The sequence below is a fragment of the Vanessa atalanta genome, chromosome 4, assembly GCF_905147765.1.
Source record: "Vanessa atalanta chromosome 4, ilVanAtal1.2, whole genome shotgun sequence".
NCBI lineage: Eukaryota > Metazoa > Arthropoda > Insecta > Lepidoptera > Nymphalidae > Vanessa > Vanessa atalanta.
The window spans coordinates 6,394,914-6,414,395 of NC_061874.1; the positions used below are offsets into that span (position 1 = coordinate 6,394,914).

The 19,482-nt window shown below is 30.8% G+C and overlaps 1 protein-coding gene across 2 annotated transcripts; it reads left to right on the forward strand.

Annotated features, from left to right (window-relative positions):
- Positions 1 to 493: 493 nt before the first annotated feature.
- On the forward strand, positions 494 to 15,077 carry LOC125077646 (homeobox protein CDX-1). Of its 2 annotated transcripts, none has more exons than XM_047689633.1 (3): positions 494 to 926; positions 13,147 to 13,295; positions 13,465 to 15,077. In XM_047689633.1, exons 1-3 carry the CDS (start codon positions 590 to 592, stop codon positions 13,708 to 13,710), a joined length of 732 nt encoding a protein of 243 aa, XP_047545589.1. In that variant the 5' UTR covers positions 494 to 589; the 3' UTR covers positions 13,711 to 15,077. The 2 variants fall into 2 exon arrangements, with proteins under 2 accessions (XP_047545589.1, XP_047545590.1); XM_047689634.1 differs by having other exon boundaries at positions 13,150 to 13,295.
- The last annotated feature ends 4,405 nt before the right edge of the window (positions 15,078 to 19,482 follow it).

A 19,482-nucleotide genomic window follows, 5' to 3' on the forward strand; every position in this document is an offset into this window, starting at 1 on the left:
TGTGATTGAACTTCACAAATTCAACAATGTCAGTTCGTAGCCATTATGTTGGTAGTACCTACTTACCTCTCAGAAAATATACATTCCCTTCAAGTAATATTAAATTAAATGCTTGGAAAGCTAGAAGTTATTTTGATATCTTATTACTAGATATTTTCTAACAATACAAACGTAACTGTAATCGTGAATTAATGATCAATATGTATTTAAATAAATTAAAAAGAACCAATACAAACTGTTTTTCCTATATTTCCAACTTATAAAAAAATAAAAATATTTCAGTCGTGTTTAGTCCGAGTTCATTACAGCGGTGTCCATTATTTTTGTTTTAATTAGGCAAATTAAATGATAGCGTGGGGCGCGGCGGCCAAGTTGATGTCGGGGCGGGCTTAAAACAGCTGCCTTCCAATTGGTCGAGGAGCAACCGCCCTCCGCCCCTCTCACGGCCCGCATCGCAATAGTCGACAGATCCGGCCTCACCTCAGTCGAGTAAGATCCCGCGTTGTGTATTGCACGTTACATAGACAGCCGGTACAGGGTAGTGTTGTGACAGCGAGTGTATGTGCGATGCTCGGACGGTGATTGAAGCATGGTGAATTACGTTAATCCGCTCGCCATGTACCAGGGCAAGGGCGGACAGTACGGCGCGGGGGGATGGTACGGGTGGCAACATCAAAACTTTGAAGAGCAGCAATGGTGCGCTTGGAACGGAACTCCGGCGGGAGGCGAATGGCCTTCGGATCCTCATCATTTCAAGAGAGAGCCAGGAGAAAGAGATATAGCCGAAATGCCATCTCCTGCTCGTGGGGACTTAGCTAGCCCTGGAGAAGGATCGCCTGGGTCGAGGCCCTCACAGCCGCCGGCTCCGCCGCGCTCGCCTTACGAATGGATGAAAAAACCAAGTTATCAGTCACAGCCCAATCCAGGTTTTTATTTTCATCTACCTTCTATCAAATTTATTTTAAAGTGTTTTCAAAATTACAATTAACTATAAGGTTAGGTTTTCAATATAAAGATATTGACTTAACGATAGCAATTATATGAGTTCAAAAATTTTATATTTACTATGGTATTTAAGTGTAGGTACCTATAATATACCTACTAAAATATTATTATTATGATTAGGATATATTCTTTTTTAATGAGTTATACAAAGCTTAAGTAAATGTAAAAATGGTAAGATTAAAAACTGAATTTCTATTAGGTACCTAGGTATATTTCATTTGTATCAAACAATACAAACAATTATAAGTCGTTTTAGATACATATAACATATACTTTGAGTCTAATCCTGTACTTTTGGTTGGCTATAATTAAAAGTAACTAAAATAATAGTTAAGTATATTTTATTAAAAAACTTTTTTAATGGGTAGAGCTGTATTTACAAAAGTTTTCTATCAACCAAATCATACATCTTATTTCTCTGAAAAAATATTCTATTTAGTATTAAAACAAATGTCCTAGATATGCCTATAATGAGGAACTATAATCGGATAAATGTATATATATTTATTCTTATAATTATATATAAGTTAGAATTCTTGTTTGATAAATCCATTCTATGCCTACATAATTGACTGACATCTATCTACCCGAAACAATTATTCTTAGCATTACAATACTACATACATTATTGTGTGGATTATACCTATTAAACGTCAGACTTTAATAATAATTATATTTGAAGGATTCAGCAATTATTTCCTCTTTAAATTTCACACATATAAAACGTACCTTTAGGCTACAATACAATACCTATAATTAATACTTTGTTATACAAAGGTCAAGTACGATCTTACAATAGTAATTTTATAAGATAAATTATACTAAATTACCATTGGAGACGTAGGTAATTATTCTATCGACAAGATTATTAAAAATTAGCATGAAAGTAAATATTTCATGCATTGATCATGTAGGTACATGTTTATACATATCTATATCTTGTATGAAAATAATCGTATACTAACTCCATGCTTACTAATAATCTAAATAAATAATCTTGCACGTTATATATACATCGTGTTTACAGTTGTATTCAATTTAAATATTGTTGTTCAATGTAAAATAAATATATAGGTAACAATATTAAATATATTTATTATTTACCAGCAGTCAGTACTTTTAAAAAAAAAAGTAAAGTTAATAGTAAAAATTGCTAATCTAAATTGTGGATATATCAATTTCCATTAAATAAGTAGGACTTGGACAAATTATTTAACTAACAAGCACTAGAATGTACCTACTGAATGTTCTAGAATCTAAGTTAACACGTAGAAGTTGATTTGAGCAATTTCTGTGTGTATAAGTAGCTGTCTAACTTGGGCAACCTTACGTCTAGCCTTTGGAGCGTTAATTCTAAATACTTATATTAAAAATAAAACATCAAGATTGTGATCTTCTGTCGTTGATTATATCTGAATAATTAATGTCGTAGCAAAGATGTTATAGGTATATACTGATGCTTATATACTTATTATAGTTTTAGTATGTTACATACCATTGAGCGCACAATGTAAGAAATAGTCATCAGAATATACAATATTCTTCTTTTGAAACTATTGAATGCAATTTAAAAAAAAAACAACAATACGAATTTGATATTTACAGCTGGTAAGTCAGATACTGATTAGGTAAGTAAAATGGTTGATGGTAGTTGTAGCTAGGTTATAATATTATAAAATCGCGTAATTCTTTTTTTTACGCTTGGTTTTAGCTTAATTTTATAGATATGATGCTATGTAACGATATATTTTTCGAATGACAGTAGAATTTAAGAAACAATAAATTTACCTTCATCACTGAGCTTGATCTGTTGACGGAATCAAAATTTACAAATTATTATTTATAACACGAATAAAAATTCTGTTATAAGAGTTTTTTTTTACGTTTTCTTCGTATGACTCTTTAAATAATCTAGGATTAGACATTTTTAGACAGTTGTTTAAAATCGACAAAAGACAAACGAAACACTCTGCTATAATTTATTGCTTTTCAACTTTTTTCTAAATTTAATATAGGCTTAGGTACTTACCCGTTCAACACTTGTTTGCAAGCTTTGCTGAAATTAACCTGCAATATCTACCTCAATACTTAACTAGGTAATTGTTACTCCATCTGCAAGTAAACTTAAAAATTGGAATACTAATAATTCTTTAATAACTTGTTATACCTAATTGCCTTTTATATTATATTTACTATCGTTGTCCAAGTGGTATTACAGAATAAGGTAAAAAGATACCAATCCCTTAAATAACTTAGGTACATTTAGTGAAAACCCTTGGAACTTAACAATTTCAGTGGAAAGTACCCCATAGTTTTTAAATATACCCATATACCTACATCTAGTCTAATTATAAGTTCAAATTAAACAGTATAAATTGAAATAAAAAATCATGTTAAAAGAAATGCTTGTGGCAATATAAAATAGGTGTAAAACTAGTCAAGACAAACAAAATGAGCTCAAACATTAGCGTCACTAGAAGCCATTGAAGAGAATTCACTTTCTTGTTCCATTGTCGGCTCAACTCAATAACATATGCCCAGTTGTCCGTCCTGATTTTGTAAAAGTTAATAATTTAAAATATCCAAAAATCGTTTCGTGCATGGAATATACTGTTCCAAACTTTAGCTTACTAGACTCCGTAGTTAAGCGGTGCGATGACAGTAAATCAAGACAGACGCTACTACAAGTATAAAATAGTCATACTTACATTCAAATTTATAATCAATTAATAAATAGGTAAGATAAAAGCTTTTTACTTGGCTAACTAGGTAACGAGTAAGGTTAATATACATCTAGCGTGTATAAGTTAAACTCTTAAAATTAACACCGATACTGACGATGTAAGAGATACTTGAGGAAGACTGAAGCATTACCTTTTTAGTAATGTGTACTCGTGGAAAACAAATAAATATAACACAATTACAAGCCCGTATCTTGGTACTACAACTGCCCAGATGCCATAAATACTTAAAAAAATTGACAACCTAAAAGTATATGTAATTAGTAATTAATTAAAACATATATATCTCTCAAACTACATATATTTATTGTTCATCATTCATTCGTTTTAATTAAAAATGTTATTACAATATTAATCAAATTGTCTTGAATCAAAGATACCACCTATTTTGTATTTTTTTATTACTGATCGTACTAATAAAATATTAAATTATGATTACAAATAAATGGTGATAGTGATGTTTCACAATATTCATCGTCTTTGAATTAATAACATTTATTTTTTTCTATGTAAATGCTACCAAACAATAATTCTTAACACTGCCTGTAGAGCCGATGTCAAAAAAACGTTACGGTTAAACATTGACCAGACAAGAGAAGAGACAGCTAGCTACTTCATATTACCATAATGTTAAGGGTTAATTTTCATATAACAATAAAATACGGAATACCAAGATAAAAACTCAAACCAAAACCCTAATATTGTAATTATTTTGATTTGTTCTTAGCCATTGGACCGGCTCTGGAAGGTCGAAAGAACATACAAGACGAGCTTTGCGAGACAAATTGCAATTTTTCCGGCTTTGTTTTGACGGTCGGATAACCTTTGTCTCAGACTGCATATTAATTATTTGATTGATTTGCCAACGAGATATAGATATTACGTTTCGTATCGATTGTTTCTTCATAGTTATTGTATTCCGAATCGAATGCACTTATTATTATGTATTTTTAGTTCGTTAATGTTGAAATAGTGAACGTTATCTAAAATTCAATATAAATAAAATAAATAGATATTATACTTTATTGGCAATACTAGATAAAATACTTATATTAATTTAAAATTAAGCCTAAGGTTTACATTTGAAACCAAGTTTTAAATATTATTTCGAAACGTACCTTGATCTTAGGTATTAGCAATCCGCGCGGCTTTGCACTTACATTTATGATATAATTTTTACCCTATAGCATTTTGGACTAAAGTAGCTTAATAGTAAGTAAAAAGTAAGTAAATTTTCTTTAGAATTGGATTATTAGTTCCAAGGGGCTACCCACTCCATACACACAACCAAATAAATTACAAAAACAATTTTAATATAAGTACAGCAATATTATGAAGATATATTGTATATGTATTAGTTGTATTTATTTTGTTAACAAAAATTTAGATAATGTTTCGAATTTGCTCCAATAAATAAAATTGAGAAAACGATGATTGCCCTCCTGGCTAAACTTTCTGCAAAGGACATATTATCTTGGTGGTAGGCTTTGTGCAAATCCGCCTGAGTAGGTACCACCTACTCATCAGATAATGTGCTACCAAGCAGAAATACTTGGTAATGTTGTGTTCCGGTTTGAAGGGTGAGTTAGCCAGTGTAACTGTAGGCACAAGGGACATGACATCTTGTTCCCAAGATTGGTGGCGCATTGGCACAACTTACATGACATGATACGCCACTTTTATAAATATATCCTAAAATAATCATAATTGTTATAGTCGTATATCATATTCAATTTCTCGTGTTCTGCGGTGAATTCGATTTTCTTCTTAAATATACCAAAGAGGCGTAGGAGTTAAACACTGCTTTGTTCTTAACTGCGGGCTGCTACTGAGAGCTTTTGGCTTAAAAATCCAATAACCATTGTTTTTTCAGAAACGTAGAAAAAAAGGAACCGTACGATTAATACAACACTAAAAAGTACAAACATTAAAATGAACTATGCATTAATTATAAAAATATATCAAAACACATTTATACATCGCTATTTGATTATGTTAATTTATAAAGATTTTTATCATAATATATAAACTGTTATATACCGCAAAAGATTGTATCAGTTTTCATTTAATAGTAGGTTTAATATAATAGTAGGCAGTAGGCTGTTATTTCACGCAACGTTAATTGCAAGAAGAGGAAATATAAAATGAGATTCCTAAAGCGTGCTATCCCCATGTAAAATATGTAATAGATATTCCAAATATCTAGTCTATTCCAATCTAAGAAGGAATAAAGATCAACAAATCATAGAATTACGCATTTTAATAAAAATAGTTCTTCATTAATAAGTATAATTTATTTACATTACAATACTATTTCACTCAACTGCTTAGATCCACATCTCCACACAAAAAAACATATTGTTATTATATAAATTGAATATCATAGATTATTCCAGCTTTCGACCAATGATATCGCTTCAAATCCATGTCAACGTTTTTTTCTATTCACCTTAGTGAACTAGGCTGTAGGTATCTTTCGCTGTGTTATGCAAGACTGATCTTTAGACCTGTATTTCTATCCGAAGCGGTAATTGATTTTTGACAACCAATTACCATATTGTGTAATGTTTTTATTTTGAATAATGTGATTGATTTGAATGTCATGATACTTTTATTTCGGTACGTGCACTAATCATCTAGCTATTAATCGGTTTCACTTGTCTTAGCTTTGTTATCTATATTCGTGTCTTATTTAGCAAAATATTAGGAACAAGTTAGTAATATTGAAATTCTCTATACCAATGGCTTATACGTAGGTTTTTTTGCTGCTTAAATGAGACGCTGCCATCAGAGGAACACTGTTCAGACCTTAGTGGCTTTTTTATGAAACAATCCAAGTATTATGCCATTTAAATCAATATTAACCGAAACAATCGGTGCAGATATCCACTAATAATCACACAACATGTTAACTCGGAAATTGATATTTACATTATAAAATGTCTTAAGCACCCTTATCAATTATAACTCATTAGAATACTTTTTCTTAGTTAGTTATTAGTACAGATATTAAATTATTCAATAATATATTTAGTAATATTTATGATTCTAAGAGTAAGATTATTTTACTCTTGATTATAGTAACCGAAATTACATAATAACTGAATTGCTTGAGAGACTGAAATTCCCATTAGCTTTGTTTCTCAATATTTTGGAATACATACTTTATTGAGTACCAAATTAATGTACGACAAATATTTATTTTCAATATTATAATTTGTCGGTTTTAGTATGAAAACATAGATATCTTCATACAAATAGTGTATTTTTTTGTTATCGTTCGTAATTGCGAATGAATTGAGCTAATTCGTACCACAACGTAATATATTTTATGTAGTAGCTAGTGCTAAACATTAAGCTCCTTTTATATTTAGGGTTACATATTGAAATCATTTATTTTATTAGTACTAAATAAAAGTCATGGTAAATTATATAATCCTATTTTGGCAGCACTAAAATATCTGTTAGTTTAGTAACCGTAAATAAAAGGGGTAATTTAAATTAGAATATTTATAAGCAAGATATTATTGAACAATTGCAATATCCAAAAATTACATATAAAATAAATACATAAGCAATTTATCGCAATAATAAATGTTGTCCTGTTTAAAATTTCCCGCTGGAGTGATTGTTATTCGCAGCAATTATCATTGGGCATAACGTTACTTAGATGTTATTTTGCGCTTACAGTAACGTTCTGTTTTAACGCGAGCCAAGGGAGCGAGTGCACTGTGAGAGCAATTAATCCCGGAATCCCGGGGTCCGGAATAGCGGGGCTGCTCCCGGCGACAATCACTGCCAATGGCGCCCTCGGGACTGAAAAGTTAAATCTTTGCCAACTTCGCCTGGCGCACTCTATTGTAATCGCACTTAGCTATTGTCTTAACTTGGTGCGGTGCCTCGCATCTGCAAAATATTTTAAGAACAGTTGTAACACAAAATATAGTATTATTGTCAGAATCATGAGAATTGAATTTAATCGAATCGTATTTAAACGAAATAATTGAGTTATTTCGTCGTAGGCTTGCACGTTACCTACATGTGGTTCTAGACAAAGCTTTTATCTCCGTTTATTCTATTATCTATCTCATAACTCCACTTTTCAATATAACATCTAAACAAGGCATTATGTTATATCAATAATACTGTCATATTTGCCTTTCATTTATAATATGTAACCACATGTACAATGCATACCTAGACTAATGTATACAATAACCTTTCTGTCTCTATTTATTTTGTTCTGTTTGCACAAACGCGGGAACGTTCGTGGAAATAATTCTCTATATTTTGTCTACAATCATTTACAAATACAAGTAGAGGATTCGCTCAGCAGGAGACTATATAAACACTATGTCCACCAAGATATGACGAATACGCCCTTTTGTAATCTATCCTTCAAAAGGTCGGTGCATTGAAATTATGGGCAGTTAAAAAATTAGAGAGTGTTGAAATCTTTCTTTCATCTCGTGGTGTTAGCGCAGCAGGGAGTCTAGTCGATAGCAAAAAATTCAGAAGCGAACAGTAGGAGGCGATTGTTTGGATAAATTGAGTTCGTAACTAATCGATGTTTTAACGCTTCTTTTGTGTTGTGACATCACACTGACAACTATCTCCAGCTTGCAAACTTAGGTAATTAATAGCCATCAACTGTCATCAATCTTTTCTTTCGAGTTATTTGGTTTGCCGATTTGCGTAAAACTATGCGTGACGTCTGTCGTAGGAACGATGATTGATTAATGTATCTAATCTCTTGCCTTTTATTTTATAAACAGATTATTATGTTGGATCGTATTGTTTTAAAGATCATATGACATCACATTTAAAACAATACATGATTTGCATCAAATCTTGTTATACCTTGTCATAATCTATGATGATAGCTATTTGGTTATTAAAACTCTATCTAGGTAGGCGGTTACGGCGGTGCCGAAGCCGTCGGGTCGATTTCGAGCCCTAAATGGACGTAACGCAGCACATAAAGTTGCCGAACCGCCGCTTTACGACCCGCCCTCCTACAGCGCCCTTTAAATAGGGCCTCTCCCTTGAGAAGTTTATGGATTAATTCGACAGCCACCTCTTTTTGTCTGATATCGAACCGAAATGAAATTATTCTACAATATCTGTAATCAGATCATCACAGATTCTGTCAAAACAGGATCAGCGTCACTTTAAAACATATCACAATAGTCGTCTCCACCGAGTTTATCGCCGTGATAGTTGATAGCGGCCGCGCCCTCGTCCATCAAAAACGCATTACAAGCGCTTACAAGAAGGTAACCGGGCGATATGCGCTGTTGAATCAACATGTTCAAAGGCGCCGCTATCACTAGCTAGTCGCGATTATCGCGTATTAATGTAAGCGTGGATTTCGGCAGACCGACAAAGCGTTGAGCGTAACCGATAACTTGTCGATTAGTAATTGTTTCCCTTTTACAAATCGTGTTCAACATCGTGTTCGACAAGCAGCCGCCTGATTTTGATATGAACTATGAACACATGTAATCCCGTCATCAGATATGTGTATCAGCGCCGTTCATTATTTACCAATACTGAACTTCATCATTTAAAAGCATACAGAGCGTGTTTGTGCAAATATATTTTACGTTATATTTTTTCCATTATCAGTGCTATTACTTGTTTCTATAAATCTTCTTGTAGGTATACTTCTTTTAGTCTTTATATTTGACTCTAATTACTAATGAGAAAATTAAATCAATCAGATGTTTTTCAATACTTATCTCAAAAAATTCTGACATATCTGTGATTTTTGGCTTAATTGTTAACACATGTTATATTAAATATATTAAATCATCTAGGTATTCATCTACATGAAATCGAGGCTTGTATAATGTCGGTTACAATGCACCCCGTCCCGAGCTGGTTTATCTGGCAGTGTATTTGTCTATGATAGCAGCTGACTAAAAGTGCTATCCGCCCTCGAACGCCGCGCCCGCCCGCGCTGTTTGCTCACCACAAACAATCATTTTTTTTTAAATCCACCATGATAACAGTCGTTCTTACGATCCTTTGCTATTTAGTTTAATAGTTATCACCTCAGTATAACGTCAATAGGTCAAAAATACTCGATGTGGTTCGTCACCGCACAGAACAATCTGTTATAATTCTAGTAATGATTTAAAATAACGCACCAGAAGATAGAGAGTTTTAGAGAAGAGAAGATTATTATTGTATTTTCTTCTTACATGTAATGAAGTGTCTGTTCAAATATTTTTATGATGACCATTCAAATTATATTAGAAGTATCATTCTTAAAACAATACTATGACATTTTGCATATTAAGAAAAAGATCATGAAATTATAGTATAAAAATGGATTCAAAATTGGAATGATCTAGTTACAAGACCTGTATGAACTAACAAAACAATATAAATATTATAACTGTTATCTGTTGAGATTACAAAAGCACACCGCAATGTGTGAGGGCAGACGATACAAGGTGCCCGGCCGGCCACTGTTTACCACGAAAATTAACGACTCCTATCAAACACTGCATCGCCTATAGATAGGGCATATTTGTTTAACTTACTAGTTCGTCTTTTGTTTGCTCTTCTAACAGGAAATTTATTTAAGTTATAATTTTCTGTCATTCGGGAAATCTAAAGAGTTTATCTCCTTGCATCTATATGAACAATATTGTTATAGTTTTTCGAACTTGCGTACGAAAACATGTCACGATGTTGACTTTTGACCTTTTATATCGGAGACATACAAGGGTTACATAACCAATTAAAAGGTCTGCTACATATCTACATATTTTTATTTGTAGCGTCATTTGTGATACATACGGTGAAATTTTTTTTTATTGTTTTTGGTTTTGTTGATTTTAAACAATCAAACTTAATTAGAGGTTTATTATTTAAATATTAACTAACAAATAACAGTTTTATTATTTGAAGCAATAAAATAGATAAATTGTAAAAAAGAATTGCGTAACATTTATACCTAATTCAAGTGTCATTCTTGTATGTGACAAACATAATTTATGAAGTCCCTAATACCGAGATAAGGGATATTTACACACTCTGAGTATACAAGCAGACACCTCAGCTCTGTCTTAGTGCCGTGTCAACAGATCTACGTATCTTGGTAATTTTACTGTTGAGACATCTAAGGTAAAGATAAAAAATGTAAATAAAAATTACAATTTTCGACGGAATAGTAAAAATATCCTATGTATTTCCCTGATTATTAGGATCATTTATGTACAAATATAGCACTCGGCACGTACCGTTAGATTACAAATGGATTACAATTATGATTGTCGTATTGTCTAATCTAGGGATGACATCATTTCAGATTTTCCGGCATCTAAACGTTGACTCGAAATGACTTGGCAATTTTGCTAGAATATAAACTTTTATAAATAATCGACTTTCTTAAATGTTACCTAAATTGAAATTGACTAATATGTAATTGAAGACTTAATATATTCCTAATTATAATTTTCGATCGTGACCGTGCTGACTATGGTTCCTTTTCGTAGTTAAAAAATCTTATAATTTTATTAATTTTAAATACATTGTAATTTTTATGGATGAAAACACAGCGCAATATCTGTATTAATATCAATCACAATTTATGTAAAGTTAACCCTTTTCCGTTTTATTCAGAATAGGTAATACGTAAATACATACATTTACTTTTCATTCAAAGTTTATTTTATTTTATTGGCCGTGATTTATGTTTGATAGAATAGGATAGAAAGTAAGAAAGAATAAAGTTGATTAAGTGCGGTCTTAATTAACTTGTATTCTTATATTCGAGAAATGACTTTTACTATTAATGTTATTACTTTCTAAAGTAGTTTATCTTATTCGACCTGTGACGTTTAAAATCCAGGAACAATACGTTAAGAGTCTTCTAAAATAAAATCTTTCATACCTACTAGTAAAGACATCATTTGCATGGATAATTGTGATCGGTAGGCATCTTTTTTATAGTGGAGAGTTCCGATTACCTACTTTTAAAAAGGTAGATACGTAATGCCCTTTAATAGATGAAATAAAGTCAATTATATCATTGTAGTAGGACAGAAATATTCGTCTTAAACACTTATAACTGAGCATTGTCAAAGGAAAATTTTAAATATCTATTCATGTTAAAAAACTCACAGATAACAAGAAAAGCCCTCGGCAGACATTGTCTGTAGGTATCTGTACAAACCTTCTCCGAAACGCGCTTCATGTTTTGGTATAAGTTTTGTGTATATTGACTTAATATTTTTTTTTCCATTTAGGTACTACAAAAAAAGTTTCCCAATTTAATATATTTTTTTTTGAAAATAACCAACATGATCTGTTAAAATACTAACAATTATATCAGTAAATGGCAAGTTGATTTAGATCAACAAGATAACATCAAAATTATACTTGAATTATTGTAATATTAACATTGCACCTAAGTCTTTAAAACATCGTGCAAAAAATATATAATTATTTTAGTCCAAATAAATCAGAAACTTAATATTATTGCAATTTTGTCTTACTCTATTTATAATAGAGTAAAACAAAATTGCTTTTATTAAATAATATTTAGAGAAAAAAAAAACAAAACATAAGCATTTACTAAAAAATACATCTCAAAACAACTAATTTATAGTATACCAAAAACTTACTTCACATTATCATTCAACCAAGTTTAGTACGTAAAAGAAAGAAAACGAAACATTAATAGAACATTTTACCTAGAAAATATAAATGTAAATAAAAGTACAGATTACTATACAAAAATGTATAGTAAAGTAAATCGCGCCGTGTGGTCCCTTGATGATGCTAAGCCGACGTGCGCGGCTTCTCTGTACCTTACCGTCTGGATTAATGTTATCGAGCCCAAGAGAGGACACTTTCCCCTCTTATGTAAACGGTTACACCTTATGAGACTCTCTGAATTTCATTTGGGCTTGATTGGCTTTAGATATATACTTTAATGTGTAGTACAATCACAAACGACAGACACGTTTTTAAATAACCAACGTTTAATATAATAGAGCTGTATTATTTCCGATAAAAAAAAAGTTTTAAGGAAGAAAATTATCTGTAAAAAGAATAGTTATGTATGTCATATGGATGGTATATAATATTAGATTAGGTATTTTGTACGGACCCCTTACGTGTAAAAGTCTAATCCAAGGAATACCATTTTTCTCATTTCACATCTTTGGCTGTGATTTGCTAGCTTTGACTTGCCGTCTCCACTATTTCCTCCACCCATCTGGTGCACGGTCGGCTTCCAACCGATGATTAAACGTACAAATTACTAAATGAACTCGAAAATATAGTAATTATTCATGACTTATAATTTTTTCTTTCGTAAATATTCGTCGAATTAATGATAAACATTGAGAACTTTATACTTATTGAAATATGTATATTACTGCAGGGAAAACACGCACGAAAGATAAATATCGGGTGGTGTACAGCGACCACCAGCGGCTGGAGTTAGAAAAGGAGTTCCACTACAGCAGATACATCACTATACGACGGAAGGCCGAGCTCGCTGTTAGCCTTGGACTTTCCGAAAGACAAGTGAGTTTTTAAATAACTTATTGATTGATATGAAACGATACATGACTAGCGGGTACATCAATGATCACATGAATATGATTTTTGAATGTAAAAAAATTACATATAAAAAAATAACTTTAATGTTTGTATGAACAAAATTAGAGTTTCTAAATAATTTAATTATCTTCAGGTAAAAATTTGGTTCCAAAACCGCCGCGCGAAGGAGCGAAAACAGGTAAAAAAACGCGAGGAAGTCGTGATGAAGGAGAAGGGCGACCACGCATCCCTTCAACACGCACAATTGCACCATGCGACTATGTTGCATCATCAGCAGATGATGAACGGCATGATGCACCATCATCACTATCACCAAGGGGTTCTCCAAGGAGTGCCCGAACCTCTAGTGCCGGGCGTCGCGCCTGTTCCTCTCCTGTGACCACAACAAGACTTCTGTGCTCACAGTGACACGTATGCATAGTGACCAAACCCAGTGATTAAAATATAGATGATTACCCCGTCGGGTTAACTTATGTGCTTTTGCATTAAATTTTACCTACTCGTTTATTGGACTTGTGATAAATAGTGCAATGTTCTTACGAGAATATGTCGTGCGAATAGACTTAGTAAGTTTATTCTAGTATCGTTTAGGTATCTTTATTATATTGGGTAATAGTCGTTACATCTAATACTCCTATAGGAGACCACCTTGGGCTCTAGGCTTTTTCATTAATGACCGTTCTTTCCTCCAAGATGTGGTAGCCTTACGTTGCGTCTTAATGGGAGAAGTCTCGACCCAAGAGTCGTGAAAGTTCATGATTGCCTTTTTAGTGCTATTACTTAGTGGGTAGGCGCCTCTTACGTGGTCACGCCTTAAGGCTTTCCCGGCCTGTTATTTCTATATAGAATAAGAATTATTTTAATTTAAAATAGATTCTGTCAATGTAAATATAGATAACTATATTTTTATAATATTATAATACTTAAGTATTATTAAAATTGATTGTTTTAAGAAATTTATTAATATTTCTCAACGTTATGAATGCCGTTGATGAGATTAATACATCTAGCCTTGCCATGCGCAACTGTAACTAACCGTTTGAATATAATTGTCTAGTTGTTTGCTTAAATATAGGTCTGTTTGAATGATCGGCAAATCAACATAGTTAATGAATGTTCGTTATATTTATAAATGCCTTTAAGAATCTCATTAAACTTTATAAAATCATATACCATACTTTATGGTATATTTATTGCACGGTAGCGTTGAGAAATAGATAAATATATTTTTTTTACTTTGAATGAGATTATTTCTAGTGTTAATGTTTCTGTAAATAGAAATTAGATAATAATCGCTTAAAAATAGATATAATTTAATCTCGGAATAAATTAATTGAAGACGAAATACTTAATAACTACGTTTCTCAATGAACGCGTTGTTGTGATGTATGTTTTATGAGATTCGATTTAATTACAATTTATCCTTTCATTATGTTGTTAAAATAATGTAACGATGTATTATTTATTGACAAATATTCACGATAATGGAAGTATTATTATTATGTTTATCGTTTTGTTTTGTGACGACGTTATTGTGGTGCTATTTTGTTTTAAATAAGCCTTTTCATGTACACAAAATATTGTAGAATAAATCTGTTATAAAGTATTCACAGGGCATTGTAATATTGGGCTTGTTGTAATAGACGTATGTTGTGTTGGATATAATGTAAATTGTTTTTGTACACTGTGTTATAAGGATTGTACGCACCACCACGAAACACATTTGATAAACTAAATAAATTCATGTTAATCGATTTTTTATTATTTTTATTTTCACCCCTACCATGCTCATTAAATTAAACAAATGGAATAGCTAAATAAGATTAATAATATTAGTTTAAAATTTATTTATAGTAAAGCTTTTCTCTTTCAATTATAACTTCATTATATCTCTAATATGTAGTTTCTAATGTTTTTTTCTTCGGTAAAAGAGTAATACACCGTAAGTACCTACACTATTTTTAACTGTCAATTTTTACTTAAATGTCAATCAAAATGAATATTAAAAATTAGCTCCCAAGTAAGTACATTTTTATTATTAATTAGTTATATATTACAGTAATATAATAGCAATCAATATTTCAACTTTCATAATCGGAATCGTATTATTTTATGGTTTTATAAACTTTTATGAAAAAGATGCTTATAATAATATATATGAAAGGAAAATTTCTATCGTCTATGTAAATGTGTAAACAGACTATTCATTGTAAAACATTCTCCTTAATCACCCACTACAATATCGGATCAGTATAAATAGAAAATAAATGAAATACATTATACAGCTCTTACTTATAGACTTCGTATTTTATTATTCCATTTCATTCATTAAAAAAACCGCTTAAGACGTAGGTAGATATATTATTAATCATATATATATTTTTCTAAATAGACTTTAACAAAACGATATTTTTCGGTTATAATTTATTTTCTGAATATTATAAATAATAAAATTGCAATTATCGTAATAGGAACAAAAGCGGCGTTAGATCCACTTTTTCCGAATATGCCTAGCTTGGTATCGTACGAGGTACATCATAACAGGCGAACTTATCTGACTTAAGGATCAACTGTTTTTGGATTATTGTTTGTAGAAATACTAAATATAAGTATTCTTCTCGAATAAAGTTATTTCATGTCAAAAGTCTACGTCCACAGGTAACAATTAAAATACCTTACACCTGAGAAGAACCGTTGAAAGATCCTATTTGTTTAAAACAATTGGTATTTAGAGTGCAATTATTATAATAATAATTTTTCAATGACCTGGAAGTTATCGTTTTTTGCTAAACACGTATTTTCGTTTTAGAAGTCATGTATTTTGTAATATTAATTAATATCATACATTGCATTTTGTAATTTGCAATTGTATTTTTAACGCATTCTGGTATCATTTTGTAAATGGATTTTAATTGTCCTATAATATAATTAAAATATATTTGTTTTGTTATTACATATATCAATTTAAATGCATAATATGAAAAAAAGGTTTACCTAGTTCCCCTTATTCCATCTGCGACGTTAGTTTCAGTATGGGTGTGATATTAAATCACTACTTATATATTATATAACATAATCGCTTTCCGCTGTTTGTCTGTCCTAATGTATGCTAAGATCTTTAAAATTGCGAACGGGATTTTGATGCGTGTTTTTTTTAATAAAAAGAATAATACAAGAGGAAGGTTTATATGTATAAAACATGCTTAATATAATAGACAAACTTTGATAATTCTAGAGGCTGAACCCTACGAGATAGATCAAACTAACGTACTACAGTATTGTATACTTTAGAATGGTCTACAAATAAGTTCGCGATGGTATATATGTATCTCTTAGGGATAGCCCGCAATAAACATATTTTATCCTCTACATTTTATGAAAAGTAATTACTTATTTACGAAGCGATTTTAAGCAATTCAGCATGAATCCTTATTCAATTAAGTATTTTAAATACATTACGCAATTAATATAGATCCATATGGCCCTTTATGTCATTTAAATGATTATTTTCAAATATATTACAGATTTAAATTGCAGGGACATAGCGGTTTCTTTTGTCTAATGACAAAATGGTGTGAACGTTGTACACAAGGACATTCTGTAGTATATTTAGTAGCCTATAAACTTCAAGAATTTAGATATGAAAAGTCTGTCTGGTTGTCGACATTACCGTGTTTAAACATTAAAACAAAAGAATATATAGATAAAATTCTTATTTTTTCTCTTGGATTAAATGTTCATGTCATTGATAAATTATTTGCAATAAATAGTATAATGTGATTGAGATTGAGCAATCTACTTATATACCTACCTACTTTCAAAAGACGGCCTGACTGACTTACCTACTATTAACGCACAATGCGCATCCTTATTATGGTAGTGAATACGTTTCATATACGTTTATGAATGTTGGTTCGATATTAGACCTACGTATTTTTATTATATTGGATAATAGTCGCTACATCTAATACTCCTATAAGAGACCACCTTGGGCTCTAGGCTTTTTTATTAATGACCGTTCTTTCCTTCGAGATGGTAGCCTTACATTTTGTGTTAAGGGGAGAAGTTTCGACTATTTTATTTAGAAGTACAAATGAGTTCCACAGTGGATGAAATAAATCATTAAAAGCTAAGTTTTATAATAATGTCTCCAAGTACGTTAAAAACATATATAATTATGTCTCCAAGTGCGTTAAAAAGATAGATTGAAGGAAGTAGCCTCGGTCTATTCATATTGCAATAGCCAATTCAATAGCCTATTCCAATTGAGGAAGGAAGAGAGATATACAAACTTTAGATGTAAGTACATATTCCATACGATTTGAACTTTTAATTCTGATATAGGTATTATGCATAACTAAATATTAATGTCGTTTCCCACCGTCTGTACTTACGCTTAGATTTTTAAGCTATTGATTTCAATGAGATTTTCATAAATAAGATGTATGATTCCAGGTTAAAATTTAGGCCCTTATTGAACCCGTGGAGAGCCGGGTAGAGTAACTATTTTATTTATAATAAGATCACCACTGTTCCACTTTTTTTATGATTCTATAATGATTATTCAAGATCTCAACCCATTACATCACGTTAAATTGTCTTGTCGTTAATAAATCGTTCGTAATAATTTATAGTTAATAATAGTTGATTGAATTAAACGATAGGCCTAGGCTTTGGAGATAATAATATATCAAAGGTATTTTAATATAATGCTTTGCTCTTTTGATTTTCATCGGCTCAAATAAAAAAAAAATACTAATTTCATTAAAACAATTTTGTGTTACCGACTTTACCATCATAAAATCGAAAGAACATTCTAAAACAAAATATTATTTTCTGGTAAGTAGAATCTTTAAGATAGTTTAAATTTGTATGCTAAGTTAGCGTTGAGTCTTTCAAAGAATGTTTTACATATACATAGTTTTAAAAAGCATTTAAGTATAAGCATATTTAAAATGCATTTACACTGGGAAAAACTTAAGAGAATAGTTGTTGAATTTAATAATGTATTTTTAAAGGATATTTCTTGATGAAACTTATCACCTTAAGACCTTTGCCCATAGTTACTAGTAATACAAGAACTCAAACTGTCAATACTCTGCCAACTAACTCTGCTAACTTGACTTCAAATAAGATAACAACAACACAAAGTATTGAATAAGATTCTAAATCCGCATAATATTTAAACAAAAAATTACGACATTTAGTGAATTAATTGTTTTAAAAATTCCTTTAAAAATATAAAGTCTTCAATTGTTTATTTCTTTCTTTGGTTTGTACTAGCCCTTAAATAGTAGGAAGTAAGGCGCGTAGGAATGTTGTTAATTGATATGTAAACCGATGCTTATTGAGGGCATTTTGAAGGCAGCTTCAAAAGTGCCGCCGCATCGTCTTAATGAATGAAATACGTCTGAATGAAATACGTCGCAAAATTATTAAATTATTATTAATGTTAATTTTTATAAAACTAATATTAAAAAAAAAACCTGTAAGTAACGGACGCAAAAAAAAAAACGATCTATAGATACCTACTTAATTCAAAAATAATCTTGGGAGCTATTTTAATTCGTTATTTTACGATATTCATTTAATTTTTAAATTCCCACTGCTATGAATGATAATTCTACCGGGAAAAGCCGGCAAGTAACTCAGTAGTACTCTTATCGACATTTAAAATTACAAAGGTAACATACGCAACTATACTTATTGGCACCAGAATATTGGAATAAATGCCTACTTACTCAAAGTTATTTTTAGAAAACAGTTGTTATATTTATGTAAATAAATACATTTTATTCACATTATCTATACAATTTTTAATTTAGTTATTTAAGTACCTATATTTATGATAAATGTATAAGTATAGGTAGAAGGTACCTACGAAAAATATTCGATAAGAATAAATAAAACACCTCCTATATCTATGGAGGTACATACTAATATTACCAGCTAAGTTAGAGTATTTTAGTAATTTTGATAGTTCATCTTTACTTCTTACATGTAAATCTTAAAATTAAGTAGGTTAATTAATTAAGTAGGTACCTAAGTGTGTAATATTGATTGCTTTAACAGATAAATGTTATAAATATTTAAATAGCAGTATTGTATTAATAAAACAGAAGACACCAAATATACTATAGAAAGACATACA